The sequence below is a fragment of the Columba livia genome, chromosome 9, assembly GCF_036013475.1.
Source record: "Columba livia isolate bColLiv1 breed racing homer chromosome 9, bColLiv1.pat.W.v2, whole genome shotgun sequence".
Lineage (NCBI taxonomy): Eukaryota > Metazoa > Chordata > Aves > Columbiformes > Columbidae > Columba > Columba livia.
Genome location: NC_088610.1, coordinates 1,060,510 through 1,080,104, shown reverse-complemented (window position 1 = coordinate 1,080,104; position 19,595 = coordinate 1,060,510). Strand labels below are relative to the sequence as shown.

At 43.8% G+C, this 19,595-nt stretch overlaps 1 protein-coding gene across 3 annotated transcripts in view; it reads right to left on the bottom strand.

Moving 5' to 3' along the window:
* The window catches only part of MME (membrane metalloendopeptidase), a 37,507-nt gene that overhangs the window by 2,609 nt on the left and 15,303 nt on the right, over positions 1-19,595 (bottom strand). For all 3 annotated transcript variants that reach the window (XM_065073376.1, XM_065073377.1, XM_005507172.3), the window contains exons 9-22: positions 17,966-18,100; positions 15,803-15,904; positions 13,958-14,094; positions 13,765-13,858; positions 12,071-12,199; positions 11,090-11,188; positions 9,813-9,893; positions 8,879-8,982; positions 6,459-6,517; positions 5,920-6,039; positions 5,155-5,288; positions 4,848-4,913; positions 1,971-2,066; positions 1,488-1,564 (exon numbers count right to left, since the gene is read on the bottom strand). In XM_065073376.1, the coding sequence (XP_064929448.1) occupies positions 1,488-1,564; positions 1,971-2,066; positions 4,848-4,913; positions 5,155-5,288; positions 5,920-6,039; positions 6,459-6,517; positions 8,879-8,982; positions 9,813-9,893; positions 11,090-11,188; positions 12,071-12,199; positions 13,765-13,858; positions 13,958-14,094; positions 15,803-15,904; positions 17,966-18,100 (1,433 nt within the window). The remainder of the gene's footprint in view (positions 1-1,487; positions 1,565-1,970; positions 2,067-4,847; positions 4,914-5,154; positions 5,289-5,919; positions 6,040-6,458; positions 6,518-8,878; positions 8,983-9,812; positions 9,894-11,089; positions 11,189-12,070; positions 12,200-13,764; positions 13,859-13,957; positions 14,095-15,802; positions 15,905-17,965; positions 18,101-19,595) is intronic.

The following is a 19,595-nucleotide window of genomic DNA, read 5'->3' as shown; positions in this document are numbered from 1 at the left end:
TGGTATTGAAAGGGTATGTCATTAGGCAGTCATCTGTGCGTGTCTCGTGTACTGAAATGCTTTCTATTGTAGAGCTTTTAGGGGGGCCTCACCCTGAAAATTCCTTCACATTCTCAAAATGTTGGTGTGGCTTCTCATTAATACTTGTGTCATTTCATATGAAGTTTACAGCCTTTCATACTGATGTAAAACCAGCACAATACACGATGTAATATATCCAAGATATACACAAATACAATTATACAAAGATGCTGAACTAGTGAACTTAAAGGACTGGTGAGTCATGCCCATTAGGTATGCGAGGAGCGGGCACAGAGCTCGTTAGCATGGGGACCAAACTGGGCTGATTGTAGGACCTGATGCATAAACTGCCTGCGGGAGAGATCTGCAGATAGTACAGAAACCACCCACAGTGAAATGCCAGTCAAGCGGCAGTTGAAGGAACAGTCACTGCTTTCACTAAATATTTGAGCATGTGGGATAAACAAAATAAGTCTTTGGGGAAAAGCTGCTGAAGGAAGGATACTGGAATTAATGTACTGCATTGTATCCAGCTATTGTGTACGTAAATCCCGGAGATGACACAACCTTTCAAAGCTAACAGAGATGCTGTGATATCTGCGTTACTACTTGATCTCATGGCATTTGACCAAACAGATTTATTAGAGCAAAACTGTTGTTAAACTACGGATGAATAGGTTGCTCTGACTGATGATAGAAAGGACAGATCCTAGTCTGGCCCAAAGGCTCTGACCCCGAGCAGCCAAGGCGCTGCAGGACTCTGCTGAAATGAAGCCCACCTGTTCTTGGGAAGGCTGAGTACGCAAAGCAGAAAATACCAAATTGTTTAACAGCTACAATGTCTTTCTAGCTCTAAATGGCAAAGAGTTCCTCACTCTAATGATAGAAATTTCTCTGTCATGTCAGTATTACTGTTTAAAAGGAGCTGAATTCTTCTCCACCACAGATTAACTGGAGATTTTACCAGTGACTTTAGTGGAGGACAAACTCCATGCACAGCCTTTGGTCATCAGGAGAACCCTGGCAGGAGCTGTTGCAGGAACCAGGGGACTTCTGGAGAGCACTGGATTCCAGACACAGTTGCTGGGACTCCGCTGCAACAGCCCCGCACGTTTGGTGACAGCCAGGTGATGGCGTTTGTGTCCTGAGAACACGACTGTTCAGAGGTGCTCAGTGCTGTGGACACAATTCAGCTGTATGGCTCAGGAGCAAGGACAACTACCCCTGTCCTGTTCTGTCTGAGGAACTTCCTGGGAGGTCTGAAGCTATTGTGTGAGCACAGAGGGCTGGAGGGACTGTCTGTCTGTCTGTCTCTCAGCCACCTTGTGTGCTCTGCCGATATCTGTGTATGTGCCTGAATCAACCCTGTAAGTGCAGCCTGGTCTTTTGTGTAGCGTTGTTGAAGTTCTGGCGCTAAGAGCCGCGTTGCACCCAGATTTGCACCGACGATGACTGTACGCGCTGACCTGAATTTGCCTGGGCTGTGCACGTCGGTTTTGATGGAGTTCACGGCATACTCCGGTCTGTATGTTCCACACCATATCTGCACACAGAGCAAAGAAAAGCATTTGTTAGCACCGAGATTGTCCAGGAGGAGACCTGCTGTCATTTCACTGTGAAATACTGAATGTTGTAAGAATACATTTCACATGAGAACATACAGAAAAAATGTATATTTTATTTTTTTAAAAGTATACTGTTGTCCTCAGACAAAGGCACTTGGGCACAAGAAATTGTCTGCCAGACTTACTTGTGGCTGAATTAATTTGTTTAGAGGAGATAAAAAATACCTAACAAGACTTTCCTTTCGGCACTCTAGCGAGTGCTGCTTGGTGGAGCAGCTCTGCCGGCCCGCAGTAAGACTGCGAGTCAGCCAGCGCTTTCTGACCTGCTGCTAACCTGGAACTTCAAGTGATTTTCAAAGCCTTTGGTCAAGAAGTACAGAATACCTGTGCAAAGTTCAAGAAAAACAGCTGCTTATGGTTCATTTCAAGACCAGGAAGAAGTTTTTCTTTTCCATGCTTCTTCACAAAGTTTTCGTAGGCCTGTAGGGAATATTGGAATATATTGGAGTGAATGGTAAGAGAAATAGGCTTAAAGAAGGCAATTTATTGTAGCAAAAAGAAGTCAAGGTTAATGGAATAATTTCAGTAAGATGGGTATACCCAGATAACATTTTTGCATAACTGTGCTTACAGAGGAGGACATTAAGAATGTAAAGGAGGACAGTTGTGTTCTAAATACAGTAGCTACAAAGAGTTAGTAATGTTCTTCAGCAAGCTTTGTAATAATTAATGTGTTAAATTCCATTGGTCTGTTACATATTTACCTAGCAAATCCTTTCTCAGGGTTAATTAATGACTGCATAAAGCGAGCTCGGTCTGTGCTAAAAAACAGAGTATGTCCTATAGTTGAAGTGACTGGTGTTGTCAGCCACAAATGAGCTCCGAGACAATAGGGGTGATCGAAGGATTCATTGCCCCCATTATTCATCTCCCTCTTTTCCTTCCTCTTTCCATTAGACTTGAGAGGTGTGGGGCAAAAAGCTTCAGCTGTGGCAAAACCATCACTTTTCTCTGCTTCTACAGAACACTTATACTTTTTGGCCTGTTTACAGTTTGTTTTTCTCTCCAGTGTTTGTCACATAAATATACTTAGTGGGGTTTTTTGCCAGCTATTGGGTTAGAGTCTAAAATAACACACTTCTGGTAAGAAATGCTTTCCTGTATACAATGCAGAGTTCCAGGACCCAGTTTTACTAGCACAAAACTGATTCTGCAAGGCGAAGAAATCAATTCTATCAATTATCTAATGTTGCATTATGAAAATGAGGTGTTTTTAATTTGTTGTTCTTTTTTATTTCTTTTTTTAAAAAACAAATAGCAGAAGACTTTAAAACCTTTCCATAGTAAGAACAGCTGCTTTCATGTGTCTTATGAAGACTGTATGGCAAAGAGTGTTTTGTTAATACATCGTTACTGCTAAAGAGATGCTGGCAAATTGGAGAAACGCTCTGACTGCGGCCGGTGGCAGCTGCTGCAGGGGTGGAGCCACGAGCTGCACGGGGGCAGGTTTGGGAGGAGCGGATACCAGGTCTGCTGAAAGGCTCCGCAGGTTTCAGTGGGTAAGAAGCTGAACGAGAGCCAGCAGTGCCCAGCACTGCAAAAAGGGCCAGTGTCATACTGGCACGTATAAATAGGAGTGCCTTGTGTAGGATACATCAGTAATCCTTCTGCTCGGCACTGGGCAGGTCTCAGCGGGGGCACGCTGTCCAGTTTTGGGCACTGCACTCCAAAAAGATGTGGACCAACTGGAGAGAGTCCAGGAGAAAGCAGCAAGAACGAACAGAGGTCTAGCAAACATGACCTATGAGGAAAGATTGAAAGAATTGGGTTTGTTTAGTCTAAAGAAGAGAAGTCTGAGCCTTCAAGTATGTAACAGTCCTCAAATACAGCAAAGGTCTCAGAAGAGAGAGGAACAGCTTGCTCAGTTTGCACTGGTGAGAGCAGACGTGGTGGCACTGGAGCTGCAGCAAGGAGGCGGCAGAACTTCTCCTTCCGTGTGTTTGAACCACGCAGAAACGGTCGATCCTACCTGCCAGGAGGAGGGGGCAGGACTAGGCGACCTCTCAAGATGCCTTTTGATCCTTTTCATACTATTTCTATAATGTTATAATATTAATAACTGAGCATCTAATTCTTTTTGGTAATACTTCTGACCTTCTAACTTTTCTCTGGTTACTGTAGTTCCTTTCAGAAAGAGAACCCCCTTTCACGGGTTTGTACTGTGGTTTTTTTTAAATGCACAAATGTTCCAGTAATTGAACATTAGACTAGTGTGCCATGCTAACACCTGTTTTAGGCTTCCAAGAATTGAATTTGCCCTCAAGTCATGTGTTTGTAGTGGAGCGCTGGTGGTGGTTTGTTTGCAGGAGCCGCGATGATGATGTTGAGAAGTGTGAGATGGCCCGTCAGGGTGTTGAGGACGGACAGATGACGGACAGATATGGCCCGTCAGGGTGTTGAGGACGGACAGCGCTCCAGTTGCCAGGGCTTGAATGTTTTGCTGTGGCCCAAGGTGTTGAGGGAAGGAGAGGGAGGATTGCGTTATTATGGCCTGCAACCAACAGGTTTGGAAGTAACAAGAGGAGGTCACAGAGAAGCCGACTTGCTTCTCACATCCCGACCCACATTCTTTTACTTGCAGTCTCAAAGTTGGCCAATCTAAGGAAAAAGTAACTATTTCCAGAAGAGAACGGAAGGAAAGGCAAAAAGCATGCAAGGTCCCATGGAAGGCTTGGCACAAGGAGCCCAGATGTCATGGACATCTTTGGATACCTGTACAGAGGACCCAAGTCACTTGTACAAGATGATATTTTGAGCAGTGAACAGTGTTCCATGTAGGGAGAGACTGTTTATGGGTAGAGCTCAGAAGAAGTTAATTCTCTCCCTCCTTCCTGGCACGAAGAAGCCGGTGCAGCCAGCAGACAGGCAGCTGGCGGCATCGTGCTCTGGGGAGGTGCAGCTCCAAGCGTGCTTCAGGACGTGTTTCATTCTACAGATCCTCTAGTCACGAAAGGGAAAAAAATTTAAAAAAATAGAATTCAGCTGAAAAAGAGTGCTCTAGGTACAGATAGTTTGTACTCTGAAATAAGAAGACGAAAGAAATACAGCAGCTGGTCAGTGGTTTTGTATCATGCCTTGGTGGCGCAGGAGGTGTGATCCTGTCCTTAACACAAAAGTGTTTTTTCTTCTTCAAAGGTTCTGAAAGGAATTTTCTTAATCTACGATGGTTTCAGCTAAAATATAAGAAGGGATACTTCTTACCTTATATGCTTGTCTAACACCCCCATTATCAGCAATGTTTTCTCCTAGCGTGTTGATTCCACTCAGCTGTAAAAAAGAAAGGAAAAGTATACGTTTTGGAATAGAAGAGCCTAATCAGGACCTTGGTGTGGTTTTTGTGTGTGTTTTTCACTTTTTAAAGACAAGAATTCCCTTAAAATGTGAAGCTTTATCAGAAGATGATGTTAACATCTCTGAACAGTCTTTGCTTCCCTTGTCTCAAAACCCACGCAGGTCCCATTGTTTGCCCCAATCCCTACATTGGTAGTTCCAAAGGCATAGGACATACGTTCTGGCCCCCTGCTAGGTCCCACGAGAAGTTTCCATACTGGTACACCATGCACTGGGATAGCTCCTTAAAATTGCGTGCTGATTCTTCAGTCCACCAGTCTACAAGGTCTCCGTTCTCATTAAAATTTCTGCCTGTAATAATACGTTAACAGAATTCAGTATACAGAAGAGGTTTCTGATGCAGTAAGTGGGGTAGCGAGTACGTATAATCACTCATGAAGAAGAATGTCAGTAATGAGGCAGTCAGACAGATGATACTCGCTTTTTTTTTCTTTCTAGGAGGGCTATATTTCAGCAGAGAAGGAAAACAAACCAAGTCAGGCTGCATGGGGAGATGGGCTTAAGGCTCTCTGAGGAAGCATGGTGACTCAGGGCTGGGATGCTCATTGCGCAGGTGGGCAGGTATGAGAGCGAGACCCGCACCAGCCTAGTGATACACCCTGGGCATGGTTTGGTGTGGTTTCTGATGGGTTTTGATGTAACCTTTGGGAAACACAACTGACCAGCAGCTCTGTTAAAGCACTCGTGTGCCGCGGGCTGTTGCTGCAGCTCAGCAGCTACAGGAGGGTCTGTGGGACTCTTTGGATCTTGCTTTTGAAGGTCATCATGAGGAACAATACTGCACAGCCTCAGAAACCCAGATTTGGTCTTATATATGGAAGCTTCATCATAATTTAATCTACTCTCTGGAATGATTAAGCACCAAAGCATGTAAAACATTCTCTGCATTGTATGTTTTGAAACTAGAGACTCGGCGCCTTACCATTGTCATCAAATCCGTGTGTGATTTCATGACCGATGACCATGCCAATGCCACCGTAATTCAGAGATTTGGGCTGGGATGCACTGAAGAAAGGGGGCTGCAAAATGCCAGCAGGGAAGACTGCAAAAAAACCCCACAACGCAATTAAGATAGTGCCTCATTAGCCTGTGTATGCAGTGCAAACAGACTGTGCTTTATGGGCCTCAGCCAAAGCCAGGCTGGTTCCTTGGCTTTACCGGCAACAAGTGACGTGACACGTGGTACTGGCTGAGGGATAGCAGGGACAGATCAGCAGGACCGTTCCCCTGGTACTGTGATCCCTGCTTGTCCCTTAGAAAAGAAAGGCTGGAGCCACCAAATGTATTTGGTCACAAGCCTCTGTCCTTATTCTGCACAGAGGCAATTCAAAAACATGAATGAAACCTGATTTTGCAGCACTGAGGCCCTTCTGCAACCCCATAACATTCAAATAATTCCATTTCTTGATTTTAAAAATACATACACATATATAAATAATTTGGGCAGTTAGCAAACCTTACCGATCTGATTTCTACTTGCTGAATAAAAGGCATTGACAACAGCAGCTCCACTTATCCACCTAGTAACAACAGAAGAATAGATGTTAGAATTTCAGTTGTTAATGGCAGAGGTGCTGATCACGCTGAAACAGCAGCACAGAGTCACTGCGGCGGGAGGTAACGCATTGCCGAGAGCCATTCCGCACTCAGCCTCCGAGGCAGAGCCTCCGGTCATTTAGTCATTTTAGTAGCCCTTTCCCTTCATTATCCAAATGGATGAACAGCGATACTTTGGTTTTGTTTCTGTTTTTGCTCATACTGCAAAATTGTACTGGCAAGTCTTCCCATATAAAGAAACTGGAACACAGAAGCTGAGGTTATAATGGTATCTAAACATTTGGGGATAATGGAACTTTGAAAAGACTGTTTACTAAAAAGGATTTCTGTGTCACTTGCCGTCTGTCCAGCTGTCATCTCAAATACTAGTACATTATGGATATCAAGTTAGAAACTCTTATTTTTTCTGTAACACAGTTCTTGAGGAATGAAGGTACATGCAGAGATCATGATGTGCTCTGTGGCAGCCATGGCTTGATTCACAGGGCTGTGCTTCCATTTCAGTAATCGCTGCTGTCCTTGATGAAGGCTCTCAGCGTTACCTTTGTGTCCACCTTGACACATGGGAAATAATGAGTTTTGATAATGAGTTTTGACTCTTTTTTTGTAGTTGACAGTTGTACTGGCTCTCAGCAGTGATCACCTAATGCAGTTCTTAGACCTGCAAGCAGGGCGCGTGTTTCGGTACCGTTCATTACTGTACACTTGATAACAGTTCAGAAAATACGGCAGAGAAAATGAGACAATAGTTCTGCAAAAAAAATAGCAGGGCCTTACAGCTGAGGTTGTATTTCCACGCTCTCTGAATGAAACTAATTTCTAGGATAAATTATGTATTTGATAACTGTATTGTACATGCCAATTGTAAGCAATGCAAAGTATTCCAGCAGTTTCTATTGCTTAAGTGAAAAGTAATTTGCAGAATTAATTATAACAATCAGAGCATAACCAGTTGTGGTTGATACTTCCAGGCTCACTTGGAATGCAGCGAAACTTCTGGCAGTTACTTCTAACGCTCAGGCTTGTGAGAACAAACTCAGAGTTGTGTTCAGTTAGGCTGAAGTGATTGAACAAGCCAAACACAGCTTGAAGGTAGAACAGAACTGAGGTGGCTATGAGGTGGAATATAAACTTTCACTTAATGATACGTAAATAAACAACAGCAAAAGCAACAGTCAGAACTCTTTATCCACAATAATAACTATAGTTGTGAAAATCTCTGACATGGTATTTGGAAAATTCGCAGTGGTGATTGCAGAGGTGTGAGGTACAAACTTCATCTGATGATGACTGACTAGGAAGAGTCTGAATGGCTGCAGGTTTTGATTTTTTTTCTTAAAAAAGAAGTCTGGAACAGCCCTATGAAAATGATAAAGTAATTAAAAATAGAAAGACAGTATCATAGAATGACTTGGGTTAAAAGGACCTTTGGAAGTGATACGGCCCCACGTGAAGCTGAATAGATCAGGTTGCTTGGAGGCTTGTCACTCAAGAGTTGAGTATCTCTGAGGGTGGGCTCTGGAGATCTCACAGCCTTTCTAGCTCTTGTGTTACCTCCCGCACACTCAAAAGCGTTTCCTGACATGGAGTCGGAATTGTGCGTGTTCCGACTTGTGTCCTGCTTGTCCTATTGCTGTGTGTCTCCAGGAGGAGTCCGGCTCCTCTGCATCGCCTCCCGCCAGGCAGTTAAAGGCAGCAATAAGACCTCCCCTTAGCCTTGTCTTTTTAGCTGTACAAATCTCCTCGACATAAAGCCAGCTCTGCAGCCCTTATTCCAATGAGGTGTCTTGTCAAGCGAGCCTGGCTGATAGTGACCACAGTCAGGGTTCTGCTTGGGCTCCAGTTCCCGGTGGGCCGGAGTTGAGGCACAGCTGGGGAACGTGCCGGCTCAGTCTCTGCTACCTCCGCGTTCCACATTCGTAACTTCAGAGCAGGAGGACATTTCTGCAGTAAATGCCTGCTCATCCTCATTTAATCAAGCTTTCCTTGGCTCAGCAAAATTCTCAGGGATGAAATTCATCTTTCAAATGAACTTAATTAAAAAGCTGTTCTCCAGGAGTCCACTTAATCCCCTCCAGGAGCCACACTAGACCTGCTCCAGAACCCTTCACCTTCTACACCGTCCCTCAGTTCCTGTGTCCTACTTGCTAATGTAGGTCCAGCCGTGGAGAAATGAGCAATGCTCTCATAGCTGCCCCTTTCACGGAGGAAACAGCACAGAAAGAAGGTCGTTCAAGCATTCAAATCACCGATTACCCTCCAACCACGTACATCCTCCTGTGCAAGTGAATGAAAGACTATCTACAGTATTTTTAAATACTTACTCCTCTTTGTCCACCTTTTCTCTAAGCTTCTTCAACCTTTTCTTCTGGGTAAATACTAAATTTTGAATAATGTTTTCAAAATATTCTTGTTCTTTGTAGTTCAACTAAAAAAAAGGGGAAAAGTGGCAGTGTTATTAATTTGCGATAAAAAGAGATGGATCTGGAAAATCTAGTCTTAAGCATGATAAGCTTAGCAATGCATTTTTAAGAGTATTTTTTGATCTGTGATTGGAACTTGGTTTGCAGTGCTCTGCTACATCACAGACTTGGTTTTGTAGCTGTATATATATGTTACTACTGGCTGTATAATTTGTTCCAGTGCTCTTTATTCCCCCTCTCTATACATATTGAGTGGAGTTTAGCATGGTTTTGACCCAACCTGTAGGAGTTCCCGTTTGGAACCAGTAGCTACCAGGCTGGGAAGCTGCAGTTCCACCTTAGACAGAACACACGAGAAAGGCTCAAAGGGCCTTTTGAAAAGCATACTTGGGTTATTTGTCTGCATTTTGACCTTTAAGACATGTTCTCCCTGAACGTGCGTGTATACTAAATACGTGAATAGAGTTCCTTTTACAAATGATGCTACAAGGTAGAATACTGAGGTCACGTTTTGCAGTGAAAAGCTCAGATGCAGTTTAAATTCCATGTGTAGCTCAGTGTCACACTTCAGGGGCTAATTTCAGTCCGTAAATAGATGCCATTACTGCGTTATGCAAACCTGCAGCCAGTGCAACCAGTGTTTTGACAGTCGGTGGCACACTTAGAAATACTGAACTGTTCTGTTCTAGCATAATTCCTCTAGAATTTATACATTCCCGTGAAATACCATCAGATTCTTATCACTGTCTGTACTGGCTCAGGTGTCCTTAATACATCTGTGTTCAGAGCTGTGCATCCAAGCACTGAACAGAGTTACTCTGGTGTGGGCGCTCACCTCCTGGTACTCGTTGTTCAGCTTCGTGTCGTCGCTCACGATCTCGTCTGGGTAACCGATCCGCTCTCTGATTGCCGTTGCCTACGCACGAGATCATTTGATATCCACAGCAAATCCAGCCATGTTTGTAAATCAATCATAAATTACAGAATAAGTGCAATATGGCAGCAGTGGCAGAAAAGCCAGATGTGAATGATATACTGGTTTTGGTTACGTTTTTTATTCCTTGAAAGCACTGTGAGCTTTATGGCTGATGGTAACCATGGAAAATTGTAGAAAGTATGTTCTGTCCCTTCCTTTGTAAGTAAACTCACAGAAACGTGCGCGGGAAAGCCAAACGTACTTCAGCTACGCTTTTGAGTCGAAAGGCTCATTTAAGCAAATAGTAGAAATCCTGAACTATTTGACATATTTTACAGCATCTAAAATAGAAATAATAACTGGATGCTTTTTAATGTCAGTACATTATAGGAAAACACATGTATGAATTTCCAGAAATGTGTACACTTTGACTCAATTTGGGTCTGTATCCCTATTTCTTAATGAGCTCCACATCCACATGCGAGTGAAGAACTTCATTTAAGTGTCCCCAGAGTGTGAGGACTTGAACAAAGCTTTTTAACCCAAACTGTTCTCAGTTTCTCTTGACAGCCAAATATTGATTTGTATTCGATGGTGATGTCAGGAGTAATTTAAAAAGTACTCTTTATCAATTCATTCTTCTATTTCCATATGAATATGTCTCAATAAATTCAGCAGTAAAAGCACATTATTTATACAAACAAGTGATTCTCAGCAGCCCATGGGGTGCATGTGGGTTGCTCTTCAACTAATAGTCTGTTAGTTACTCCAGACTTAGATGAACTACACCTCCCCTTAAAAGAGAACTCACTGGTGGTGCCCGGCCTGTGGTTTCACCTGGGGTGTTTGGTCCTATTGCTCCTGATAGCTGGTCAAATCACCATAAATCATTTATTCTCATCTGCAGTATTACTTTCTGTAGATGTTCATTATTTAGCCCCTTAATCACTGATTTGCCTGGAAGGGCTTAATCTTGTATATAGATTCCTGCTATTTTGTGTGCTTATCTCCACAGAGGCCCCTTCCCATGTAATGTGGCTGTGATATAGGAACTCTGTGAGCTGCTGCACCTATATAAACACAAATATATGTGGGTTTGTATATATAAAATACTGATAGATCCTGCTGCGTGGTTTTTTTCAGGGAAAACAATTGAAATAATATACAACATTAGCAATATTCAAGATTTAACTTACTTTTTGTTCTGCTTTCTTTTTGGTTTCTGCATCCATCCAGGTAAGTTCATCTAAGGTTTTTATAAAAACATCGCGTATATCTGCAATCATTTCCTCCACCTTGGAAAAAACATCCGGATGTTACAAATCCACCTCAAGTGATGTAGCTGTGTTTGCACTCACAGTTCGCGTAGGACAGACTTGGTTTCCCTGCACCAGGTGTTGAGTGGGTGCTGTTTGTGGGCACCCCCAGAGCCTGGAGCTCCTGTGGCACCAAAGGGAATGGCCATGAGCTCGTGAGATAATGCACTTTTGTTGTGCAGGTTACAGAAATCTGTCAGATATCCATCTGCTGGATGCTGGGCCTCTGATCAAATCATTGTGCACATGTCAGCCACAAAAAATGGTCTATCTTAAGCCTGGATTAAAGTAGGAGTGATAGGAATCAACTACGGCTTAACTTCAGGTTAATTTTGAGCAATTTTCTGTGTGACTGAAGCCAAACAGAAACAACCGTTTGTCCGTGCACCTGTGCTGGCAGATGTGAACGGCGTCAGTCTCACAGAACAAGCGGTGACTGTTTGTTGCAGGGAGGGCTGTTCCCAGATGTGCGTTTTGGCTGCGGGGCCCATTGCTGACATGCCCGTGGTGCTCTGGGTCCTGCCTCCCAGGACCAGCTGCCCCGGTTCCCCCAAGATGGCACACGCCACCTTCACATTGCACACATTGCATCACCCTGCGGTCACTCGCTTGGAAACAGGCCAGCCCAGCACAAGTAATGCACAAGTGCGCAGGAGTTAAGGAACGATTCCCCGGGCACAGCCGCTGGGGTTACTCCGCAGTGGTACGCTGATGGGGAAGCAGATCTGAAGGTTAGGGGTTTTAGAAAGTGACCTGCTCTATAGAAAAGGGTAATAAAAAGTGTAATCCAAGCTAACTGCAGGGTAAGTGGCAATTAAGTGACACTCAGGTGGCACACAGGCTGTTTGCTAAGAGCTTTACCACGTGTTTGCTGTCTCCAGCAAATGCTTCCGCCACATATAGTCGTCCCACTGCGTTCTCCATGTTGCCATTGACATAGTTAGCGCAGCGACGCCAAACAGCCGTTTCTGATGTTGTGCCGTAAAGCGCCTGTGAAACATAAACAGTAGGTAAAATGGTGACATCTGGGCCCACACAAGGTGAAGGAGAACGGTGACGGTTTCTGAGGAGCCCAGACAACCCTAAATCCATGCATTTAATTCACATTTGTGTTTATGACAGTTAGGTGGGCTCACTCTGTAATAGGAGTGTGTCACAGGCGGAGGAAATATGAGAATCATTACCAATATTCTTTATCCTTTCAAAACATGAAAGATAGAAGAAAACGACTCTAGAAGCCAAGAAGGGGCGATGTTAAAGAGGAGCGCCCTGACACAAAGCTGCCGCTGTTGCAGGATCCGTATTGCAGCTCCAGCTCCAGCAGGGCCACTGTAGTTATGCAGCCCATGCATTTCTGCAGGGGTAGGGCTGTGTCTGCTGCCCCAGCAGCTGCTGCTGTCAGAGCCTCCCACCTTGGGCAGCTCGCAGAGTAGAAGCTGCTTTACTCAATGGGATGTTGCTGCAAGGTATGCAAGGATTTTGTCATGATGATGTATAACTATGTGATAAAGCTGAGCGGATAATATAATGCAAAGAATGTGGCAGGCAGGGTCACTCGGCGGCAACCCTCTGAAGTCATGTTCTGGAATGAAGTTTATATTCCATAATGAAGCAGCTACTCATCTCTTCAGAGCTACAGGTCAATCACTTCTGGTGTTAAAAGCTCTGTAACTGCTACACCTTGAACGAGTCACTAGCCCTGGCAGCTTGGAGCTCCTTGTAACTCATTACTGACAAATAGACTAGAAAATCTGCCTGTCCTTAACCTCGTTCTGTCTTAGACACTCCCTGCACACGACAGGCGGCGCCACTTGTCATTTGCTTATATTGCAAAAGTTTATATAGCAAAAGTAAATACAACCCCTCTTCCCCAGAACTTAAAGCAAATTCAGTAATAAACATCAGCAGTACTGAGCTTAATTAAAATGGTAACTCATTCAGAATGACTATGCAATACATAGGTTCAGATAGATAAACCTGACCCAACTGACTAAGCTCTATATGTGTGTTAAAGTATTTCTTGTGTCACCAACAGATAGAACAGAATGGCCTTAAGCTTTTCTAATGGAGCTCAGCAAACTTAGAGTGGGAAGTTCTACCATGGAAATGCAAAGGATTTCCATCTCCAGTCTGTGTGTGAAACTGCTCAGCGTTGCCTTAAAAGCACTAAAATATCTGCAGGATCAGATGATTGAAAACCAAGACTGGGCCCATAATGGTTGACTTTGACTGCTGCAGTTAGTCACAAGTCAATCAGAACTGTAATCATTTGCAGATAAATGGGACTGTTCTGTTATCGAAGTGGGGATTAATTTGGATTCAGAAGAACAGAGACCAGGCAGCAGAACAGTGCTTTTCAACTCCGCTCCAGCTAGCGGGCACATATCATATACATTATGTGCACACTCCAGCAGAAGCTTCAGCAAACACATCTGGATTTTCTCTGCAAAACTCAAAATATATTAAATTTTTATATGCTACAACTACATTAAATATTGTCTTTTATGGTTCAAAAATGTCATCTTTACAGCTTAAAGAGAGATGAAGTTCTGCACCTGACGGAAAGCGTTCCTTGTGTCCTTGTAGCTGCGGCTCAGGCTGTTGACAAGATCCATTACGAATCGCCAGATCATGTAATTTTGAAGGTCTCTGTTTAACAAAACAACAGTAATAAGCTGGTAATGTTTTTAGGCTTTTTATGTTTACTGGAAATAAAATGCAGATAGCAAAAATCCCTAACATACCTACCTGGGAGTGTATTTATTAACAATAGGCTTCAGCTTGATAAGGTATTCTGGGTCATAAACAACGACGTGTTCGGTGTTCTCAATGTTAATTTGTACTGTAGACATTATATCATTTATGAATTTCGACCAGTTGAATACCTGGAAAATCAATCTGCATTATTATATGGTTAAATCAAAAAGAACCAGCTCTAAATCCTATTTTAAAAGGGTGCTGTTTACCAGGAAGGTTTGAGACATTGTTTTGATGTCAGACTCACACAGCTGAAGTGTTCTGACCCTTTCCTTGCAGCCCGGAAAAGCACAAATGGTATTTTAAGTAAAATTGTCAGTTGCCTTTTTGCTGTGTTTGGCTGAGAAGCTCTCGAGCTACTCGGTGCTTGTTCCACTTTGGGTACTAAGGAAAAGGAAGGTGTTACATTGAAGAAAAGCAGATCATCTTTGTACTTCTTTTTCAGTTTCTTTTGTTAGTTTTTGAAACTTTGTTACGCCTGTTGCTTTGAAAAGTATTGGTGATTTTCCCCAGTCTGTATCTTTAGCGAGGAAGTAATGAGCTTTCAGGAACAGCAGCACTTCAGGTTCCAAAGAGAAGGAACAAACTTCAAGCTAATCTTAGGAATAATTGCTGTTCTATCCTTAGACCATTACAACAACGCCACCAGCTCCCATTATGTGTCTTCTGAGCATCTTTGGATAAATTTAGAGCAGATGATAATTGCTGATCTGCAGCAGTCCCTGGGAACTAAGAATACCCAGGGTAGTACCCGTGTGTGACAAGAGCTGCTGGCTTCTGACATGATGACTGTAATGGGAACTGTTCAGCTGAGACCTCTGGGAGAGGTGAACGAGGGAACGAATGAGGCTCAGCAGAACTGAGCTGTCATATCATTTAGAGTTGAAGAATTTAAAGTCCATAAGAACCGCAGGGATTATGAAACTGGTAGGAATTATAGTACTTCATAGTGCCTTCCTGGCCTCTCAGGACTCAGTCACGTGCTTTCCATGGGACACAGTAGTTAACCCGCCTGCCCGTTGTGCGAGACACTGGAGCCTTTCTGATAAAAAATACCCATTTCTGGTAAGACACGGTGTTACAGAGGCACACCTGTGTTATCAAACCTCTGCCTCTCTAGCTGGACTTTGTGGTGCCATGAATTAAAGGTTACAGTGCACGAATGGGCCGTGGCTCAGGGCAGGAGCAAAGGCAGAGCTGATACGTCCTGGGGAGCTGCACTGGGAGGAAGGGGAAGGATATTCCTGATCCACAGCCGTGGACCGCGGGGCTCCGCTCTGCTTGCTGCAGGGCCCAGCTTGCTGAGGGAATGGTGGAGGACCAGGAGCTGCTGTTCTCAGTCCGCAGCTCCGGACAAAGAGAGGGGGTCTGAACGGTCACACTACAGCCTATCTGAATCAGGTGGTCACTGCAGTCTTTTGTCTTGCCCTGGTCATTACAGGAGGGGAATTTATTTCTCCTCTGCAAGGGATACTCTCCAGATTTCCACCCGGGGTTATGTATGTGCAAGGTTTGCAGGATTTACCATCCTGAATCCATGAGCGTGAGCCAAGCTCATGATATGTTTTCCCTTTACTCTTGATGTTGAAGCAGAGGGTGAGATCTGCCTTCAAGGCAGGAGATACAGTGGGTACAGAAGCACAGTCTTTATTACATACAGTTTAATGTCTTCAGATGTTTAGGTAAGATAGTGTGCACGTCAGGTATCCTGTTCCATTTCTAATATGTCTAAGCTCAAGAAAGAACCATCTTTAAAAGAAAAAAATGTCAGGCTTCATTGTTCAGTCTCATCAGTCATAAATTAGAGGTTAAAATAGCAGCTTATTGATGACTCACCTTATTATTGATTTCCAATGAGAAGTTGCTTTGGAGCTGTGCCAAGGTCATTTTATTGTACAGCAAAAGTGGATCATTTCTGTCCTCAGCTTTTGTCGTTGCCTATCAAAGTTAATCAGGAGAAAATTACTAAGTACATTGAGTCGGTTCACAGGAAGTTTGGTACGTAGAAGTGAAAAGAAAGAAAATAAGTGTTTCTGGCTTAAAACGTAAGTTTACATTAACTGTAAAGTACCTAACATGTAAATATGGTCAGTGTCTTATGTATATAAGAAGCATATAAAAGGACAGATTAAATTTGTGACAGTAAAATGGAGCTTTACTTTCTAGATGTTTAGTGTTGGAGCATCAACAGCTGAGGCTGCGCAGGAGCCCTGGGACACAGACCCACAGAACCCACTGGTGCTGTTACCAACAGATACAGCACAAGAATGGGCTCATGATGCTCAGGCCATGATGCAAGGTGCAAGATCTTGGGAGTAAGGGAGATGTATGTATTGAGTAGAGGTTGAGCAGTGTGCTGTGGTGGGAATGCAGTGAGCGTTTGGTCAGGATGCGTGTGTAGGCTGATACGATCTTTCTGGAACCCCTGTGGAAAGGGAGCCGTAACTCAGAATAGGCTTTGTGTTAGTCTGGGCAATGGGGTTTTGCACCAGAGTGTGAAAAAAAGTCTCTGGAATTAGTGTGGACAACATGGACTGAAGAGACAAAACCAGCACCTCATAGTAACTACCCCCCAGTCTCAGAACACTCCTTGGATCTCTTTCTGTTCTTTTGCTCTGACACCAGTGTGTTCCTTGCTAGGACGCCTCTGCAGGCTTGACGCACATTCTGTATCCTCCTTCACCCCTTGTTCTCCTGCAGAAGTACCTTGGGACAGCATCGGCACTTGCTCACCTCAGACTCCACCCTCTTCCACTCTTTTGATGGCAAAGAGAATGCAGGTACACAAATGACTACAGGAGAAGAGTGACCTCCTGATCCGTGAGAGTAATTCATGGGAGAACCTACCCCACTACTGCCTCCAGTGCTCTTAAATGACTTGGTCAGGAGCAAGAATAGTAGATTTTGCCCCTTTAAGCTGTTCTGAAAAGTCTGTCATGCCAAGCCTGATTTTCTCTCTATCCTTTTTTAAACAAGGTTTCTCTTCTGCGCCCTCTTTCCCAGTCTATTGTGCATTCAGTATTTTTTGTGTGTTTCCTGTAACAAATGCCCAAGAGCACAATGCCAGCTCTCTTCTGGTGACGCTCAGGCTGGTGCTGAGTTTTTGATGGGAGGTTTAGACCGAGGCAGCAGCAGCTCGGCCAGCGCCAACCGCGCCTGCCGGCAGCACCCGCCCTACGGGCACCGCGCTCCTGGTCTCCTTTCACAGTCCCCTCTAAATCCTTCTCTAGTGAATTCCTTCTAGTAATTTTCCATCTCTCATCTAAGCCTAGAGGTGTGTTTTGCAGGAAAATGTGAAGACAATCGAAATCAGATGGTTTGAGTTTATACAAATTGGGGGAAAGGTCTTCCTGTGCCAAACACATGCCTTTACTATCAGTGCGACTTGAAAAATTGCTGAAGCTAGAAAATGAGTATTTAGCCTGTTCTACAGTCGTCCTCAGCTTCAGGCCCTTCTGAAATCTTTAATAGTTACAGGCCATGCTTTTGCTCACAAATACTTGATTTTCAGTTTGTTTTTCTCCAGGCAAGCTCAAGTCCTAGCTATTTCTCCAAGCCACACTTCAGTGGAGAACTGTGTTTGATGGAAAATGCGCTTGGAACAATCAGCATTGTGGGACAGCCTGTGCAGGACAAACACGATGTTGTGCTGCCCGGCAGCGCAGGGCTGGGAACCTGCGGCTCTGATCAGCAAGAGCCCTGGGGGGAACGAGCCCCCAGACACCTCCCAAAACTCACTTTGTAAGCCAGACTGAGCAGAACCCGGGTCTGTCTCTCCCTTTGCTGTTTGGAACTCAAATGTTCTCCCCTGCTCGTGAGAAGGCATGTTGTTCTTACTGTGTGTCCTCTTGGTGTTCCAGGCCCCATCCATTTTTCATCAGCTTTTGGTCCCACAAAATAACATGAGCAAGTAACTTAGCAACTCAGTTTACAGTTAGCTCTCGTAGGTATTAAGAAAATGTCAGGTATTTAAAGGATAATTTTAAAAGCTTTTCTTACATTGGCGATCTCTTTCTCCAGGTCCATAACTCTGTTCATTTGTTCAGAAATATCGTTCTCAGTGAAAGAAATATTTCTTTCTTGTAGGATGAGTTTAGCAACCGAAATCATGAAATCAACATAAGCAGAACATGCCTGCCGGAAAAAAACACATTGTAAAGACAAAACTCTTCAAAGTATAGCATACCTTGATTATATCTAAGATTGCATCTACAGTTTTTGAACTACAGTTCTTCATTCCTTTCTTAAACAGTAATTTATTCTGAAATACTATTAGATCACAAACAGTAATTAACTGAAAATTCCCTCCTGGAAGATTGTTGTAGAATTTTTAGCACTGTTCACAGCTAAACACTCTCAACTACCGCACTGTGTTGGCATTATTTAAAATGAGACATTTGTATGCCCATATTTAAACCATCACCTGTGTTTTTTCTAGCTTACTTTAATTACAGCTTCCAAAAATACCGCTTCCAAAGAGCAGCGTTCCCAGCAACAGAAAACCCAGCGAGATGCTGCTGGGCTGGTTTGCATTAGCACTGTGGGGAAGCGACTCCGCACAGCACAGCTCCTCGGCTGCTGCGTGCAGCGTGTGCTACAGCTAGATACACTACAGACAATATCGTATACATTGAACACGAAAGAATTCACCAAGGGTAAGAATGTAAATATGGAAGTGTATTCTGTTAAATGTTACACTGTCAAATGTCTACAGATCTCATATTTCATGGAACTTAATATTATTCTTGTTCCTCTTTGATAAGCCACACTCATTTTTCTATCAACAAAGATGCTGTTTTCAAAATGCTTTTAAAAAGCAAATAACAGGCCGGGCTCTGACAACACCCGGAGCAGCTCAGGAGAGCACTGACAGCAGCCTGAGGAAACCGGGGCGCTCCCAGCCCCTCGAAGGGCTCCAGTGTTGTTTTCGACCGAGAGAGATTGTTTTACCAGAACAATCCCATGAAACCACTGACAGCTACACGTCACAAAACAGAGTGCATACCAAACCTGTACATACCACTTTAAAATATCCAAACAGGATTTATAAAAATGGAATGTAGACATTACCCCAAACCAGTAAGTCAACAGAGGTGTTCAGGTACCAATTAATGGACTTGAGTTTTAGCCTAAAGTGCAGATCATGGTACAGTCAGGTAGCAAAGAACTAAGTCAGCTAATTTCAGATGAACTGTATAAATACTCTCAGATATTTTAGTGGGAACAGCTCCTGTATGAGCAGAGAAGTCACATATCTTCCAAGAGAAGAAGACTTTCAGAATCTCTTGTTCCAGGCTGCAGTTGTAGGTGTGCGGTGGGAAGCGCCCACAGGCAGGGGCTGGAGTGCGGGGGCAGCTCCTTGGTTGCTCCCCGGCTGTGGCGACGCAGCAGGAACCCGAGCCAGGGAGCTGCTGGCAGCAGACGGAGCAGAACGGCTGCTCTGCTCCTGCTCTCAGAGTCTCATGAATCTGCCTTTCAGTGATAATCTCTGGGTTTTTTAAATACTTCGTCCTCTACTTTCTAGCAGTAGAACATAGTGCGATACTTCAGGTAGGTCAGAGATTAAAACGGCAATGGTCATAGCACATGATAATAATGTAACTGAGCAGTTAATATGTTAATAATTGTC